General features: G+C 39.2%; 1 protein-coding gene across 1 annotated transcript; it reads left to right on the top strand.

Annotated features, from left to right (window-relative positions):
* The first annotated feature begins 1,277 nt into the window (after nt 1-1,277).
* Nucleotides 1,278-12,351, top strand: gpib (glucose-6-phosphate isomerase b). The gene is made up of 18 exons (XM_034148380.1): nt 1,278-1,460; nt 2,205-2,295; nt 2,778-2,846; nt 3,432-3,551; nt 3,699-3,782; nt 4,446-4,592; nt 5,038-5,109; nt 5,192-5,236; nt 5,321-5,374; nt 6,067-6,127; nt 6,509-6,552; nt 7,220-7,372; nt 7,951-8,080; nt 8,453-8,529; nt 9,133-9,261; nt 10,298-10,373; nt 10,516-10,582; nt 12,062-12,351. Exons 1-18 carry the CDS (start codon nt 1,342-1,344, stop codon nt 12,183-12,185), a joined length of 1,662 nt encoding a protein of 553 aa, XP_034004271.1. The 5' UTR covers nt 1,278-1,341; the 3' UTR covers nt 12,186-12,351.
* Nucleotides 12,352-18,977: the final 6,626 nt, after the last annotated feature.

Consider the following 18,977-nt stretch of genomic DNA (forward strand, 5'->3'; position numbering starts at 1 on the left):
TATTATGATTGAAATCAGAAAACAATCAGGACAATCCCATATTTGAGAGTCTAAAAAAACCTACTTTGTCTTCTATTCTTGCATGGAAGAATATTATCTAAAGATGAACCGGTTATCAAACCAGTTTTTATATATTTCGGGAATGTAGGATGATGTATTGGAAATGTTTGCTTGTCAGTTCTACTCCTGCATGTATTGAACTTTCCTCTGATACATCACCTGCCTTGTTTTGAAATAAAAAATGTTTAATGAATCCATTCAGATTTCTTCGTTGTACGTCTTTGGTCAAAATTGTTGTTCCTGTTATTTTTAATTCACCACCTTGATAATACCTTCCTTTATTCAGACTGTGGAAAGAGCCTTAAAAGGAATGTTTTAGTTATGGCTAGATACTTAGCTTTTCTCGCCCTCTAGTGTTTGATAAAGAGCATTACACCTAGCACTCGGGACTTTTAAAAACGTCCACTAGGCTGAACACTTTGCTGCATGATAGTGTGTTTTTATTGAGTGGGTTCATTAGTATGGTTTAAAAGCATTAAAAAGGTTGATATCTAATGCATTTAAGAATACTTAATACTCTGTTGTCTGTAGTGTAAGTGATACATGTTTTGGTGCTTTAATGATTTAAAGAATTGTATATAATTGTGATGCTTTTAAATTCACTACCTTGAAAATGGAAAATAGTGTTGAGTCTTGGAAGCCTGTGTTGGCTGGGAATATTATTTATGCATGACATGTCGAATCACGACTACTTCTAATATCGAAAGTCTATAGATAAGATAGATAAGATAATACTTTATTGATCCCAATTTTGGAAATGTTTGTGTTGCAGCAGCATAAAAAGACATGGCATTGTACAATCAAAATGAAAAGACTATAGAAATAAACAAGAAAGTAGAAAATATAAGGATTAACAATGAGATCAACAGTATTATGAACTGTCTGTACTGTCTGAGTATGTCACTGTGCTGCGGCTTTCACTCAGCCTACACTTTACCCCTGTAGGCAGTGTGTGTGTGTGTGTGTGTGTGTGGTGGTGTGTGTGTGTGTGTGTGTGTGTGTGTGTGTGTGTGTGTGTGTGTGTGTGTGTGTGTGTGTGTGTGTGTGTGTGTGTGTGTGTGTGTAGTGTGTGTGTGTGTGTGTGTGTGTGTGTGTGTGTGTGTGTGTGTGTGCCCTGGATGACCTGGATATAGAGTGTCTCTAGTAGGAGGGGCATGTTGGATATCTGCTCTGGTTGCCCTTCAAAAAGCTTCCCTCTGGCCGGCTCTTTCCCACTCAGAGTCACTTCTTTTTGCAGAGCGGAGCACACAGGAAGCCTCTCCTCTCTCTCTCTCGGACACCATGGCTCTCACGCAGGACCCAAACTTCCAGAAGCTGCAGGACTGGTACACCGCCCACGCCCTGAACCTCAACATGAGGCACATGTTTGATGCTGACAAGGACAGATTCAATAAATTAAGGTATGCACACTGTACTGTTTAACCTTATTGTCATATGCACAAAGCCACATTGTAGAAATGGCAATGAAATTCTTCTGACCTGAGCTCCTCCAACAATGCAACATATATAATAAAATACAAAAATACAAAATAAAAAGTAGTGCAGAAAGTCTTAGAGAGTCAATACACTGACACTAGAACTCATTCTATCAGCAGTCAAACCCTGCAGAACTGTGCAACTCAGCATTAATATCTTAATAATACGCCACTGTACTGCATATATTGTGATTTACAAGTCATATTGCAGTTCAAAGTACACATTTTTACTTTGACCTTTTATTTTGTATTACACAATTTAACCTATATAAATATGTTTTCTACTTTACCTAGACGTATCATTTAATGTATGTTGTTTGAACAAATATTTTTCTCTCTAATTTAGATTTTTTTTATCAGTAATAATAATACTGGTACTAGTATAACCACTTTCACTAAAGTACAGTATGTAAGTACTTATTTGAACTCTGCTGAACAGGAGAGATATTTAGTGTTTCAATGAGCTTTGATATTGGTTTCTGTGTGTTCAGCAGTCAAGTTCCCCTGATAATGCTCTGATGCATTTCACCTGTGCATCCTTATTACATAATACTGTAAACTCAAACTCAGAACACCACACGACCACAGAATCCTAATGTTTGTTTGGATATTTGTCATTCAGTCAGAAAATGTGACTCTTCTCTCTGACGTCTCTCTGTGTTTGGACAGCTTAAACCTGAAAACTGAGGATGGAGATATTCTTCTGGATTACTCCAAGAACCTCATCACTGATGAAGTCATGAAGATGTTGGTCGATCTGGTAAATACACACACACACACACACACACGCACGCACGCACGCACACACACACACACATACAGTCATACTGTACACATGAACCATGTGCCATATTTAACATAGTCACCATTGAACATGATACCACATTGCTGCAATTGCAATGATGACTATTATTTTGTTTTTGTTATTTTCTTCATATACATGTCAAGATATATCAAGATATGAGCAGCTTTGAGGTGGAAATGCCATAATTCTGCATGTGGTTCTTTTCACATGATATACTGTTTTCATCTTGAAACTAAATATGTCTTTTCATGTTCACATGTTTTGATATTTTGGTTGTGCAAATCGGTCATCAATTTGAATCACTATGCAGCACTTTGGAATGTGCTTTTATCATCTTAGTATTAATGTATGCACCAAACACAAAGAGAACTCCTTTGTCACAACAAATACACTGTTTTAATCTGATTACACCATCCAACATGTATTGTCTTTTTCAGGGCAAGTCGAGAGGCATTGAAGCTGCGAGAGAGAAGATGTTCAGCGGAGAGAAGATCAACTTCACCGAGGTGCTCACTCAGATTCACTCTACACCATTATCAAAGCCAAAATAATTCACAATGCATTTTAAATGTGTTTTATTGAGGGTTTTTTATGAATACAATTGTACAGCTATGTTTAAAATATAAGGTCAATATTTTCATAATTTTAAAATGTTTTGAATACCTAGTTGACTCATCTGACTTAATTTACAGCAGTGATAATCTCATATATCCAGCTTTTATCCAGTATGACTTACAATAAGTGCATTTAACCACGAGGATACAACAATTCAGAATAACAAGAATCCTGCAAGGAAATAAGCTTTAAAAAAGACCCCCATCTATGTGCTAAATCAGAATGAGAAGGTTTTTAGATTTGATTGGGTAACACTCCATGTGACGTACGTTTTGGCTTGTTTCAAAATGAGCATTGAATACAGTGAATGCAACTGCTGCATATTCTTTAACTCCTTGATCAGCAACACTTAAAGCAGCCAACAGTACTGAGAGCTGTGTGTGTGTGTGTGCGTGGTGTGTGTGTGTGTGTGTGTGTGTGTGTGTGTGTGTGTGTGTGTGTGTGTGTGTGTGTGTGTGTGTGTGTGTTATATCTAGGACCGCGCTGTGCTCCATGTGGCTCTGAGGAACCGCTCCAACACGCCCATCATGGTCAACGGCAAGGACGTGATGCCCGACGTCAACAAAGTTCTGGAGAAGATGAAGGGCTTCTGCCATGTGAGGGAAATGCACCGACAGAAATATACAAAATCACAAAGTTTTGTTGTTGCACTAGAGCTTAAACACTTAAGATAAGTATGCAATCCTGCCTACCCTTGATGTAGCTATCCTCATTTTAAATAACGTTGTTGTGTGTCTGTGCAGAGAGTTCGCAGCGGTGAGTGGAAGGGATTCACAGGCAAGGCCATCACAGATGTTGTGAACGTCGGCATCGGAGGATCTGACCTTGTGAGTGACATTTCTGGACTTTCACGATGCATTTTATTGCAAAACTTCAACAAGCAATTACATAATTGATAGCTTTTCTGCTCCTTCCTTTAAAGGTCACCTATTATGCAAAATCCACTTCTTCATGTCTCTTCCACATCAACATGTGTCCCCTCTGTGTAAAGAGATTCTGAAAGTTTCAGGAACAAAGATTCTCTCTCTTTTTGTCCTGATCCATTTATATAAAAACCTGTCTGAAAATGAGCTGATCAGATTTTGGCCACTTTATGATGTCATAACGATTTGTTGGCTTGTGTAACCATTAGCCAATCACCAACCAAGGTACCCCCCCCCCCCCCCCCCCATCTTATCACCTGAATCTCCTCCTAGAGCACCATTGTGTTCTTTGTAACCAAATATCTCTCAGAGGGGCGTGGGGAGGGGCTCCTTATTTTCATCTAAAGTAACAGACAGAGAATCAGCACTTTTGAAACAGGGCTGAAACAGAGGGGATTATGGGATGCTGCAATGATCTGTTTGGTGTTTGGAGCCAAACACTTCAGAGACATGTTCTGTATATATCTGAGACCTATAATATATTGATGAAAAACAGTATAATAGGGGACCTTTAAACTGTGCAGTCTTATTCTATATGAGGTTGAATTGAACTGATTTGTCTGGCAGGGCCCCCTGATGGTGACCGAGGCTCTGAAACCTTACTCGAAGGGGGGACCACGTGTTTGGTTTGTGTCCAATATTGATGGGACGCACATCACTAAAACCCTGGCACAGTTGAACGCCGAGACAACCCTCTTCATCATCGCATCCAAGGTACGTTTTACCATAATTTGGTACACAATCTTTTGTTGACCCCAAAGAGGCTTCGTCCTGTAAATTGTGGGAGTTATTTGGAGAGTTTTTCCTTTTGTGCTGCAAGGATTTAAGGACAGAGGTTGTGGTACGCTGTAAATTAACAGAGACTTGAATCCTGTTGAACTGCAAGTCAAGAGATGCTCAGGGAGAGAAACCTTTTAAAGATTATACAAAAATGTTTCCAAATCATATGTTGTTTTTATTTCATATTCAGTAACAATCAAATATCTTAAAGCACGGACACGTATAACCATGAGAGTCTTTGTGATGTGTATTTAAGCGTCATTTTCTATACTCACAGTTCCTCTTCTGAAGGCAAATCTTTACAATACCCTTTGTTTACATTATACCGGATATTAAGGCTTTGTTTAATATGTATTTCTCTCTGATTCTCCATATGTAGACATTCACCACCCAAGAGACCATAACCAATGCCAATTCGGCCAAGGAATGGTTCCTCGAACATGCCAAAGATGTGAGTATGCAGCAGCTTTTAAACAGCATTGTGTTGTTAGCTAATATCCTCCCGTCTTAACCTCTCTTTTCTCTTTCAACAGAAATCTGCTGTCGCCAAGCACTTTGTGGCTCTCTCCACAAATGGAGTAAGTCACAAAGCAATATTTTGCAGGTTAAACCTTCTCTCTTTGATCCTAATTATCCATCTTTTCTCTCTTTCTTCCCCTCAGCCCAAAGTGAAGGACTTCGGCATCGACACGGAGAACATGTTTGAGTTCTGGGATGTGAGTATGTTTGTACTTCAGGTCTTGTGTTCATCACACGCTGTGATTGAAGCAGTAGGCAGCGGCTATAAATAAGACGATAAGGCTTTGACCTGTGTGGCCAGCAGCTGCCTGTAATCAGATTCCTCTATCTTCTGACTCGGTTATTATTGGGAGCGACCTTCTCTCTTGCAGAGGTTACTGTAAAGGCTGAGGGGAATCAAAGGTCACACAGCTGAATTTAGTAACAGATGTAATATGCCCTTTATATCACGGGAAACATGGCTGCCAGTGTTTTGAACTCATGAAATGAACAGATTAACAGTATTTCTTGTCCCTAGTGGAGACCAAAAGAAAGGGATTTATGCAAATGAATGTTATTGTGCTGCACACTTTGAGATCTAGGAACAGCAACTCTTAAATATTAATCAAAATAATACATAGTTTTTTATCTTTATTAGCAAATATTCAATATACAATGCCGTTTTTTATTGTGTGCTGATGTGTCATTTTGAACGAAATCTCTAGTTTCTCTTTTGAAGGCATGTGCAATAATCTTAGTTCCATTATGTATTAATACTTGGTTATCCATTTCATGAATGTTCCTATTGCAGTTATGCACCTTTTTACGTGTGTGACGATTGCCTCTCTTTTATGAAAACCCACATTCTGCATGGATATACCTTCAGTATCTTCTTTGTTGTTTCCTTTAGTGGGTTGGAGGTCGTTTCTCCCTCTGGTCTGCTATTGGAATGGCCATTGCTCTGCACATTGGTATGTCAAATACAATTAAAACACACATTATTGTACTCTGAAAGCAACACAAAACCATATTATTTAAAATCCCTATGTTTTGAATTAGTGAGTTTCTGACTTTTGTAGTTTCTGAGCTGTATTATCAAAAACAACTTGATACGTGCACTAATTTGTTGTTCTGGGATCGTCAACTTTCGTCAAAATGTCGTGTTCTTAATGTTTTTCTTTTGAGGAATAACTTATATCCAAGACACTTTTCTTACAACACAAGCTTTGAAGTGATGCTTTGCATGATGTTTCACGGAGAAACTTATTTTAACATATCTGTCGATTAAATGAACTAACTGATTAATCAGCATAAAAATAGTTTTACAACAGTTTTACTCCTCTCCTCATCAGGCTTTGAAAACTATGAAAAGCTTCTATCTGGAGCTCACTGGATGGTAGGCAACTCTCCAACACTCACCTTTTTAGTGTTGAAATTAATTAAAGGTCACCTATTATGCAAAATCCACTTGTTCATGTCTCTTCTTCATCAACATGTGTCCCCTCTTCTTCATGTCTCTTCTACATCAGCATGTGTCCCCTCTGTGTAAAGAGATTCTGAAAGTTTCAGGAAAAAAGATTCTCTCTCTTTTTGTCCTGATCCATTTATATAAAAACCTGTCTGAAAATGAGCTGATCAGATTTTGGTCACTTTATGATGTCATAACGATTTTTTTGGCTTGTATAACCATTAGCCAATCAGCAACCAAGGTAACCCCCCCCCCCCCCCCCCCCCCCCCCCCCTTATGACCTGAATCTCCTCCTAGAGCACCATTGAGTTCTTTTTAACCAAATATCTCTCAGAGGGGCGTGGGGAGGGGCTCCTTATTTTCATCTAAACTAACAGACAGAGAATCAGCACTTTTGAAACAGGGCTGAAACAGAGGGGATTATGGGATGCTGCAATGATCTGTTTGGTGTTTCAGCCAATCAGAGACATGTTCTATATATATCTGAGACCTATAATATATTGATGAAAAACAGTATAATAGGGGACCTTTAATATAATCCTTCCTGGAGCTATAGAAGATGCATGTGAGTGATCTCTCCCTCTGTCTCCTGCAGGATAACCACTTCCGCAGCGCTCCTCTCGATCAAAACGCTCCCGTCCTTCTGGCTCTGCTCGGAATCTGGTACATCAACTTCTTCCACGCTGAGACCCACGCCATGCTGCCCTACGACCAGTACATGCACCGCTTCACCGCATACTTCCAGCAGGTCTGAGCCCACAACGCTGCAGGAAGATCAGATGTTATCTGTATTCTTTAGTTATATGAGAATATACCAACAGGAGAGACACATATTTACAATAGTAACAATTCATACATGCATACATAAGATCTTACAGCGATAATGTACAGTTAGAATAATCATGAATAATTTGGTATGCCTTTTATTGTATAGTCATATTTTATTGAAACTAAAAACAATGTTTGGCCTTAAAAACTGAATACATTATTTGTATTTATCTTTTTTACTATTGCTTATCTACTTAAATGTAACCCCTTCTGACCAGTCCCACCCCCTTTTTTCTTTAAATATAAGTCAAATGTGTTTTTTTAAGTTATACATTGTGACTTTTTTTGGTTTATGTATGACTTATGAAAAAGTTGGCACGTTAAAACTCAATTTCGTGCCCGTTTTTTTAAATTGTAAAATGTGTTGTTTATCTTATTGACAACTTGATTTTGTAAACTACATCTTCTAAGTGGCTTCAGTAAACCAAACTAGATTCTGGTAAGTCTCCCAACCATCAGAGATAGCAGCTTACAGTTTTGATCATGTGTCTCCTATAGGGTGACATGGAGTCCAATGGAAAGTACATCACGAAAGACGGAGCGCGTGTGAACTACCACACCGGGCCGATAGTGTGGGGAGAGCCGGGAACCAACGGACAGCACGCTTTCTACCAGCTCATCCACCAAGGTAACACCAGAGAGATCATTTAAACACACCAACATGTAGGATATCAGTCAATATCTATAGATTTGACTAACCATGTATTGTTTTATCTTAATTCTATCTCCTTGGTCAAATGATGAGACGATCGGCCTCTAAGTACAGGCTTTCAAAAGTCCCTTAGCCTTTTTACTGTTGTTTATTTGTGCCTTTATTATTTCCATCATCCATTTATCGAAGCTCTGGTCTCTTGTCATTTTGTATCTGTTAGCAGTGTTTTCTTTTGTCTTGCCGTCTTTTTACGTCAACATGTATTTATTCCATGTTTCATTGTGGTCATTTTGGTAATTGTTGGTGTATCAATATACATCTAATGCAGTTCAACTGTGTCTCGCTCAGGAACTCGCATGGTGCCCTCAGACTTCCTGATCCCAGCTCAGTCACAGAATCCCATCAGAGAAAACCTGCACCACAAGGTACCACAGGAGTTGTTCATCTGCATTTAGAGACCAGTAGTGGTCAAGAGTTTGAACATAATGAAGTTCCTCACCTTCTTTAAGATATTGATCCCCTCCTAATGTTGGAGTGTTTGTGCTATCAAGTACTGGCTGATCTATAGATGATGCAAACATATTATTTTACAGTTAATTTATTTACAGTATTAATTCAAGTTACAGTTTGCCACATTCACAAAATCATCTCACTAACTAAACTTACCCTTGCGACCTCTAAGGAGTGTTGACCCCAAATCTGTGAAATAGCGCAGCGGTGTGCAGTTAGTGTGTGTATTCATTACCTGGAACACCATAGAATACATACTTTAATCCTCCAAAGAGCTCTAACCCCTTACCAGTGTAATTTGAATATGATAGATAAATACATGAGAAACATGTGCATATCCACATATGGCTCGCAAGATCTCTATAATTGTAAAACACACACTGTCATGCACTTTATCTGAAGGTGTGTGTGTGTGTGTGTGTGTGTGTGTGTATGTGTGTGTGTGTGTGTGTGTGTGTGTGTGTGTGTGTGTGTGTGTGTGTGTGTGTGTGTGTGTGTGCGTGTGCGTGTGTGTGTAGATCCTGCTGGCTAACTTCCTGGCGCAGACGGAGGCTCTGATGAAGGGGAAAACCACGGAGGAGGCCAGGAAGGAGCTGGAGGCCGGCGGCCTGAGTGGAGAAGATCTGGAGAAAATCCTGCCGCACAAAGTGAGTCTGATCAAGAAAAGAAAAGCCTTACTATATACAGTGTAGTTCCGTCTAATCCGAGGGGGACCCAAGTTCCCATCAGCAAAAACACGTGGGTTTGCTATCCTGGCTCCAAAATGGTGGAATGAGCTCCCCATTGACATCAGGACTGCAGAAAGCTTACACATCTAACGGCACAGACTGAAAACTCATCTCTTTCGACTCCACTTTGAGCAATAGAATGACTAACAAAGCACTTATATACTAATAAAGGACTGGCTTATCTAAAGCCAGTTGAGTAGCACTTGAAATGTTTTGGCTCTATGAAACCTGATGTACTTATATGATTCTGTTTTCTTCAAGTTTGTATCTTCTTGGTCGAATGCACTTATTGTAAGTCGCTTTGGATAAAAGCGTCAGCTAAATGCAATGTAATGTAATCCAAAAATTAATATATCGACAAGTAGCAATAAGCTTGACTCCAACAAAAATATGTTTCAGGAACGTTTGGTTGACTCTTTACTTAAACAAAAGATATCAGTACAAACACATATTTTCAAAGGTCAAAAAACGATATTGCTCCGTGATTCTTTTCTCCTTCTCACTTCTAATTACCAGCAGCTGCAGTCGGCTATTACGTCAATTTTACAACGGCTGGTTTAAATAAATGATATAATAATACTAAAAACAAAGGATTACAATGTTCAAATATATCTAAATACACACATAATATATCAAATTGTACATTTTAACATACGGAATGAAACGACCTTCAGTCTGTAATAAGGAAGATGCAGTTATCTCATGTTACTCACACCAAACTCATTTGCTCCACATAAGAAAGTACTAAATGACTAGAGTAAGAAATCCTATGATGAATAGTGCCCTCCAGTGACCGTGATTACACATTATAAACCTCGGAAATGATCAGGAAGATCCATGCTGGCCATCATACACGATCATTTTTGAATTATTGAGTGAGATCGACTGAAATTCCATCAAAATGTTCACATTTGACAAAAATATTTATAATACATTTCTCCCTTTTTTCCCACAGGTATTCCAAGGAAACAGGCCGACCAACTCTATCATCTTCAAGAAGCTGAGCCCGTACACACTGGGAGCGCTGATAGGTGAGAACAGCCAATGATTCTATATTATAAAATATGTTATAATACATGTATAAACTCTGAACTCTGAAATCCCATTGAATTGAAAACCCTTAACCCCGTCTGTTTTGTATTGGGACAATAATTATTCTTTATTGTTTTTCAGCGATGTATGAGCACAAGATCTTCATCCAGGGTGTGATGTGGGAGATCAACAGTTTCGACCAGTGGGGGTGAGTATTCGGTATTTGGTTGTTTTGTTAAAACCCATTGAACTCTTCTTTAAATTTGAGTGTTTTTTTTCCCAAAGTTTCATAAAATACAAAATAAGTCAGCCGTCATTTTGACTTCCTGAGTCTGATGGTTTTATGAAGCCATTTGAACATCTTGGGTTTGAATACTTCACTCAGCTTAAAGGTGGGGTAGGTCATTTTGGAGAAACCAGCTCGAGTGTGCTAGAATTTGAAAATACACAGCCGGAAAAAATCTGCCACTTCCTTACAGAGCCCCTCCTCCAACACACACGAACGCGCACATGACCAATGAGGGCACGAGATAAGTTTGTGCACAGATGGAAGGCTGACAGGCAGGTAGGCCATCCAGTTATTTTAGCCGGGCCGGCTAAAATGATTGGTCGTGCTTTTTACAGTATTACGGCTTCCACAGATGACATTTTTTAATGTATTTTTTGTCAAAGCACTTAAGATATTCATTGCTATCGGGATGTTAAGAGCATTCCATGGAATATAACAACAAGTGTATCTCGAGCCGGTTTCTCAAACTTACCTACCCCACCTTTAAGCGTTAATGAGCATAACATGACCTCTTTAACTTAGAAGTCCTCTCTAAAAAGGGCATTTGAATGAACTGGGAAAAAGGGATTACTAAATGCCCCGAAAACTTCACCTGGTTAATGTGGCTGCAATTGTCCATTTCTGATTGAACGTTAAAGGTCCCCTATTACACTTTTTTTCAACTCAGTCTCAGATATATAACATGTCTCTGAAGTGTTTGGCTCGAAATACCAAACAGATCAGATTTTGCATAATAGGTGACCTTTAAGTCATTCATTGTTTTCTTCCCACCATTAAACCAATCTTGTCCCAACATTGTTATAAGGTCTCAATACTTTGATGTGTTATTCATGTCACTTAGTTTTTCTTAATTTGCTGCTACAAATTTTTTAGCCATGGTTGTGTACTCGTTTGTCTTTATCTCTAGCCTTTCTTACCTGCTACTATATGCCAGGTTTGCTGTAACACTGTACATGTCCCCGTTGTGGGACTATCATAATAACGTAATGAGGCTGTCCAACAACATCATCTGGGACCCGAACCATGTTCTGAACAGAGAATATGAACTGCTACCATCTAATGGGAGATTCAATAAAGTCAGACTGAAGCATCCTTTGAAGCATCCTTTGAAGTATCCTTTGAAGCATCCTTTGTGCTCCAGTCAATCCTCACAGTAAACACAGAGCTGAATCCAGATCAAATGCACGCTAAAGGCTCTTTGAGCATGTTTTCTCTCACTGATCGTGCTGTTATGTTAAATGTTTGTTGTTTGTTTTTCATGTATTGAGTCTTGATGTTTGTCTGTGTTGATGTTACACATGGAGCTGCTGGGATGCAAGTCACATTTCAGACTTGATCTGACCATTAAAGTGTTATCGATTCCTGATTCTGATCTCTTCCCCTCCTCCGCATCATTAGAGTGGAACTGGGCAAACAGCTCTGCAAGACGATTGAGGCCGAGCTGACGGACGCCGCGGAGGTCCACTCCCACGACGCCTCCACCAACGGACTCATCAACTTCCTCAAGAAAAACTCCGCCTGAGTCCCCCCCCCCCCCTTAAAGGTCCCCTATTATACTGTTTTCCATCAATATATTATAGGTCTCAGATATATACAGAACATGTCTCTGAAATGTTTGGCTCCAAACACCAAACAGATCATTGCAGCATCCCATAATCCCCTCTGTTTCAGCCCTGTTTCAAAAGTGCTGATTCTCTGTCTGTTACTTTAGATGAAAATAAGGAGCCCCTCCCCACGCCCCTCTGAGAGATATTTGGTTACAAAGAACACAATGGTGCTCTAGGAGGAGATTCAGGTGATAAGGTGGGTGGGGAGGGGGGTTACCTTGGTTGGTGATTGGCTAATGGTTACACAAGCCAACACATCGTTATGACATCATAAAGTGGCCAAAATCTGATCAGCTCATTTTCAGACAGGTTTTTATAAAAATGGATCAGGACAAAAAGAGAGAGAATCTTTGTTCCTGAAACTTCCAGAGTCTCTTTACACAGAGGGGGGGACACATGTTGATGTAGAAGAGACATGAAGAAGTGGATTTTGCATAATAGGAGACCTTTAAAACAACTGCCACTTTACTCCACATCATTATCCATCATATCAGCTCGTGCACAAACAGGAGACTCCCACGCAGTCGGGCTGAAGCACTCTGTATGTTTTTACTCGTGTTATGAATATAGTGACTGTGTTTTTCTATGTTTGTCTCTGCACCGCCGTGAGGGGAAAACACTTTTGGTTTTAGAGTTAAATGTGCTCACTCCACTGTTGCAGGAAATAAAGTTTATGCAATAAATATCTTTACAGAATGTCTGTTTCAGTGTCTAATGTGAAATATAGTGTAAAAAAAAGCAGTTAGTGAGCGGGTATTAGTACTTCAGTATTCCAAGTTTTTCTCGACTGTATACTCCATTACACGTCAGAGGGTAATGTTTGATTTTTTAGTCCACTACATTTGACACTTGTAGTAACTTTTTACATGAATAACATGATGTGTTTGCATGATATATATATTGATATACTACTTATTCAATTAGCATTACACAAAGTATACAAAATGTCTTCCACATTGACAAATACCAACATTTCAAAAACTCATTTATGTATTTCGTAGTTAAATAAACAAGATAATATCATATACTGTAATAATGTAACACTTTCAAAGAGGCTCTACTGTGCTTTTTGGGGGTTTCCCTTCTCTGTAGTGGGTTTTTTTCGGATAACGCTTCTGTATTTTAACTCATGTAACATCTTGAACTTAGGACTTTTACGGCTTTTAATGAAGTATTTTGAGACTGTGGTAGTACTACTTTTACTTAAGTGAGGAATCTGAGTACTTTTTCCACCACTGACAAATAGCAACGTGCTTTAAAAACATCATGCATTCTCTCTTTTTTTATGCAACTTGTCACTAGATGGCATCAGAGTGCCAGTTTTGTTTATCACTGGGAACAAATCAGCCACCCAGTACTCTAACATTTATTCAGCAGAACAAAGGGTCGAAGGTCAGTCCATCTCCCCACCAATCTCCCGACGCCAGCATCCATTTAGAGCCAAAAGCAAACAGCTGGAATAAACAGCAATCTGCATTTAAAGGACTCGCTGGCACTACATTTGTTGAACACAATCTGCTCCATATGTCACTCTTGAAACAGTTTTAGCGTAAGATGTTTTCAGGGATATTTCAACAAATCAGACTCATCTAACTCAGCTATCTGTGAAGGCTTTTAAATCCCAATTTCAACTTTCACATCTGAATTTACAGAAAGATAAACACACTGACCAACATCTGGCTCTCATTCAGCCAAAAAAAAGAAATACTCCCACGCTTGTGTCAGCCTCCTTTACTTAATACAAGTATTTGAGTAATATCAGCAAAATGTCCATGAAATCTCAAATTAAAAGCACTCTTTCTTCAGTAAAATGTCCCTTATTACTATTATATATGATATTTAAGGGTTTAAGGAGGCGTGTGGCGCAGTGGGCTAGTGTGTTGGTGTTCGGATCAGGGGGTCACAGGTTCAAACCCCACTGCAGTCAGCATGTCGTTGTGTCCCTGAGACACTTCACCCCAAATTGCTCCAGTGGGGATTGTCCACAGTATTGAGTATGTAAGTCGCTTTGGATAAAAGCGTCTAACAAGTAACATGTAATTAAGGATACATATTCCTTATTCTTTCAATTAGAGGTTGCCTTTCACTGCTGTAGATGTGCAATGCATCATATATTATCCAGCAGACTCTATTTGAGCGTTTACCTGCAGGCCTGTCTGTTTTTTGCACTTGCTAGGAGGCATTTATTCCACTCTAACATCATGGATGAAATGTTCATATTTAAATATAAGATAAGATAAGATGGACCTTTATTAATCCCTGTGGGGAAATTCAGTAGTTTAACAGCAACAAGGTGAGATTGAAAAACAGGATAGCACAGATTCACACAGATGAATACTTCAAAGATAAAAATTAAAATGATTAAAACTATAGAATAAGAAATGAATTAAAATGAACATATATAGATATTTGGTCATGTGTACATATTATTTACATGTGTGTGTGTTTAGAAAAATGCTATTCAAATCAAATGTATTGCACTTAATGTTGTGTATTAATTGTTGGATTGAACTACCCTTTGTCTGGTATAATAATAACCCGTGGTAATCTGAAGCAGAGACATAATGTCCATGATGTATTTATATAGTCATCCATCACATGTAATGATGAACTGAGTGACACCATGTCCTTCAGTTCATCATGTGACGGAGTATGTTTCCTCTCCTCATATTGGTCCAATTACAGAGTGTGTATGAGGACAAACAGAAAGTAATAAAAAAATATTTCAGACACTGCCGGGTTTTCAATGCTGTTGCCAGGCAACAATACTTCATATCTAACGTTTCTTATCTCCGGCTCTGAAGCAGGATGCAGAAGAAAGTGGATGAGGACAGAAAACCCTCCTAATTATCATTGTTCTAGATGTTCTTATGTCCAAAAGAACAAGACGTTTGTTATATGTTTTTTGATTATTACAGATCATTTGAATCAGTTCTGCTGATTTTGTCCCATTTCTGAAAGAGGAGTGGTCCCCAACCAGGGGGTCCAAACGCTTGATGGGGATAAAAGAACACTTTTAATACAAATTACACAATTGTCCTATAGTTTATATATATATAGATTATTATTACATGTGTTTTATGAAAAACGGTTAAACAGCTTGATGCTGATTTATTTTTTACAATTTTATTTGAATGTTAACTTAAACAAATATTAAATATCAAATAAAAACACGACAGTTAAAACAACTAAGGAGCTGTTTAAACAATGTCAAAGCATCAGGGAGAGGAAAACACCGAATTTAAGTGAATATAAGCCTATTAAGATTGTATTTAAAATAACTTAAAATAAAATATATAATAAAAAACAGGTCTACTGTTATCTGTTGAAATATGAACAGGAAATAACTCAACTTCTTGAACTAATTGTGTTATGTTTTTGTATTGTAATTGCACACTTTATAGTTGAGTTATGTTGTTGTTATGCATGGGATAGGATATGAAATACACATAAAAAGCCTCTTAGTCCTGATTTCTCAGTTAAAGGGCCCATGTCATGGCCATTTCCACTGATCATAATTACATTGTTGAGGTATACTAAAATAGATTTATACTGTGCAATTTTCCAAACTCACATTGGTTTCGCATACAGCATCTCTGTCAAGCATGTGTATTCAGCAGTATTCACTCTCTCCACTAAACGACTCGTTGGAGCTCTTGCCCCCCCCCTCCCTGTGAGCCTAGTGTGCTCCGATTGGTCAGCTCGGCCACTCGTTCTGATTAGTCAACCACCAGAGAGGCTGCGCCCATGTCTAACAGTGCTTTTCCCGGCTGCTCTCAGCGTAACATCAGTCTTATCATGGCGTCGGCACAGCCGTATATTTTATATACATATATATTTTTAACTGTTGTTATAGAAGAGTGTGACGGCCCCAGGGCCTTTGTCTTACGATGGGGTGGAGCTGAAGAGGCTAATCAGCACGATCACGGACACCTCCGGACACTACGGCCCCAGTCTCTCTCCAAAGCGGCTGCAGGAAGACTAACTCTGCGATCCTCTCAACCACCTATCTCTGCATTTACCACAATAAATGTGCCGTGGTTTTGTAAACTCGTGTATGTCTCCTTGTCTTTGTGGCCTACGAGCCGCTCATAACAAAGAGTAAGTTATTTTTACCCGTTATAAACTACTACTGTTTGATGAGAAATCAAATCATGGTTTGCTATATATGAATTCAGGGAAGAAAGGATAGGCCTACTAAGTATTTCCATTAAACTTTATTTTTAGAAAATGTACAAAATGAACATAAATATACATATATACACGGTATATCATCCATTCCTCCTCCTCGCATCTTGCCTGCGCACAGTCGGTGCGGTGCCTTTTAGCACGAGGCCTCAGTAGTAGTAGAAGTGCCTTTTAGCACGTCATGGATTGTCCGCCAGGATCTGGCTGGACGAAATCAATGCAATCACAAAATATTAGAGAAACTTAGTTGTTTTAGATTCGTTAGTAGTAGTTGTGTAATGAACAGCTTGCCTGCTAATATGCTAACCTAGCTTTGTTTACCTTGGTAGCTAACACGATATGAACGTTAGCTTGGAGGAAAGGCAACTATAATGCAGTGTAATAAAACTACTATGAACAAAAGCTAGTGGTTCATATTAGGCTAGCAATAACGTGTTTATAATTGCAATCGTATACGGGTATTCTGCTACCATACAATGTAACTTGCATGAATACATTGTTTTGCGCTAGCATACAGCTAGCCTCGTTAGCTACATGCAGTATATGTACGGTCACAATGTACGGTAAATCACAGTACAGTATACTGTATGAGTATTCCGTGTGTGTGAATGCAGACATTCTCCTGCTATGAGATACATGTATGCAAGGCCATCTGCTGATATTAGAGTTGATATATGGAAACTCTAGCAACTTAGTTAGCACAGTTAGCACTGTGTCAATGGCTTAGCAGTCCAACACAGTTTACACATTTAAACAGTCTTGTTTGATAAATACACAAATAACAATGCAAACTTACAGGTTGTATACCCAGATCTTCCCCTGCTCCAAACGGTCCAAACAAGCTGTGCATATCCGGCCTCAAACTGGGCAATGTTTTGGAAGCTTTCGTCTGTGAAATGCCGGTTCTTCGAACCTCTGGAGGAGGAACACGCCGCTGCTGGTGTGGCCATAGCTCTTCGGGATTGGTCCATTTCGTTCCGGGTACCGCATGACATCAGGCGGTACCCGGAAGAATCAAATGGGCAGTGACGTGTCTCCAACGAGGCGTTTTGGGGAGGTATTTTCTGTGTTAGAGTTTTACTCGCTACAGGGTGTACTTTGAGGGTTTTGACTCTGCACACCGTTTACATGCATAAAAACCTTCATAACACACAAGGGGACGGGTAATAACCGGAAAAGCATGACATGGGAGCTTTAATTCAATGTCAGAAAACAGGTTAAAAAGATTTGGCACCACCGTATTACAGTAAAATCAGCTGAGTCATGGTTACACTTTAACCGATACTGCTATTGACTCACTCCTGAGCTACGGCTCTCTTCTAATCCATTTAAGTCAGGTGCAAATAAACAACACAACTTCAGGTAAATAAGTAAAATGTGCTCCGGCAGAATCAAACGGCCGTGAAAACGTTTCCGTGTGCGTTCCTGAGATGTTTGTAGAACAATGGCTGCGCATACCCTCACATTCCTCTTCATGCTTTATTGCTCCGGCCTGTCACTCACACACACACACGCACACGCACACGCAACACACACACACACACACACACACACACACACACACACACACACACACACACACACACACACACACACACACACACACACACACACACAGTCTCGGCTCAATTGAGGTCCCAACCTGCCCCTAGTGCAATAGTTTCCATGGCAACATCACCCCCTTCCTGCCACTTTTTTTTTTTGACTGTGCAAGTCCCCAAGTTCATGGCTTTTTCAGACAAGAGTTTGGGAGTTTCTTTTATTTTCTTTAAAACATCTTCAGAGAGGCATGTTCTCCACGCATTTTTCTCCGTCATTTGTATTCATCATGAGCCGCAGCGGTGGAAGCAGATTGAGGGGGTCAGCATCTCTTTGCATGTAAACAAGCTCGGGAGAAAAAACAAAAAAGCCTGCAGGTCCGCAGCCCGTTGAACTTCGCAGGAATGTTTTTAATGTGCGTGACCGTCCGCGCCTCCCGGGAAACCTCCAGGGAACATATTCTCTGGGGCGCGACCATTATCCTGCAAACACATGACACACATCTCATAATAATTCTTCTCCTCCCAGTTTCATCCCACAGGCCATAAGACTGCGAAACACCTGAGCTCTGCTAAGTGCCCGATAAACATTCAAATCAAATCAAAATGTATTAGTCAAAGTCAAAGTCAACTTTAATGTCAATCTTTCAGTTTGTGTGTACAGACAGAGAGATCGAAATGACGTTTCCAACAATCAAGAATACAAAAATATAATTATACAATATACAGATAGGCTATGTATAGAAATATGTATAAAATATGTATATCCTATATATACACAATCAACAGACACATTTATACATATGCACACATTAAGATACAAAACACAACAATCAATATATACAAAATAACAGTCACTTCAATATCAATATCTTTGGGAATGTACATTAGTGCAAGATTGTCCATAGAATGTGTATTTATTGCAAGATTATAGCCCCAAATCACAAGAAATGCCTCAAAGGGCTGTACAAAGCAAACAAA

Source organism: Trematomus bernacchii, unplaced genomic scaffold (assembly GCF_902827165.1).
Source record: "Trematomus bernacchii unplaced genomic scaffold, fTreBer1.1, whole genome shotgun sequence".
Taxonomy (NCBI): domain Eukaryota; kingdom Metazoa; phylum Chordata; class Actinopteri; order Perciformes; family Nototheniidae; genus Trematomus; species Trematomus bernacchii.

Bases quoted from the DNA above. Each gene is read 5' to 3' on its own strand.
- gpib (XM_034148380.1), top strand. From the start codon at position 1,342: ATGGCTCTCACGCAGGACCCAAACTTCCAGAAGCTGCAGGACTGGTAC. The intron at 4,593-5,037 runs GTACGTTTTACC...CTCCATATGTAG, and splicing joins TCTTCATCATCGCATCCAAG to ACATTCACCACCCAAGAGAC. The intron at 10,374-10,515 runs GTGAGAACAGCC...ATTGTTTTTCAG, and splicing joins CACACTGGGAGCGCTGATAG to CGATGTATGAGCACAAGATC.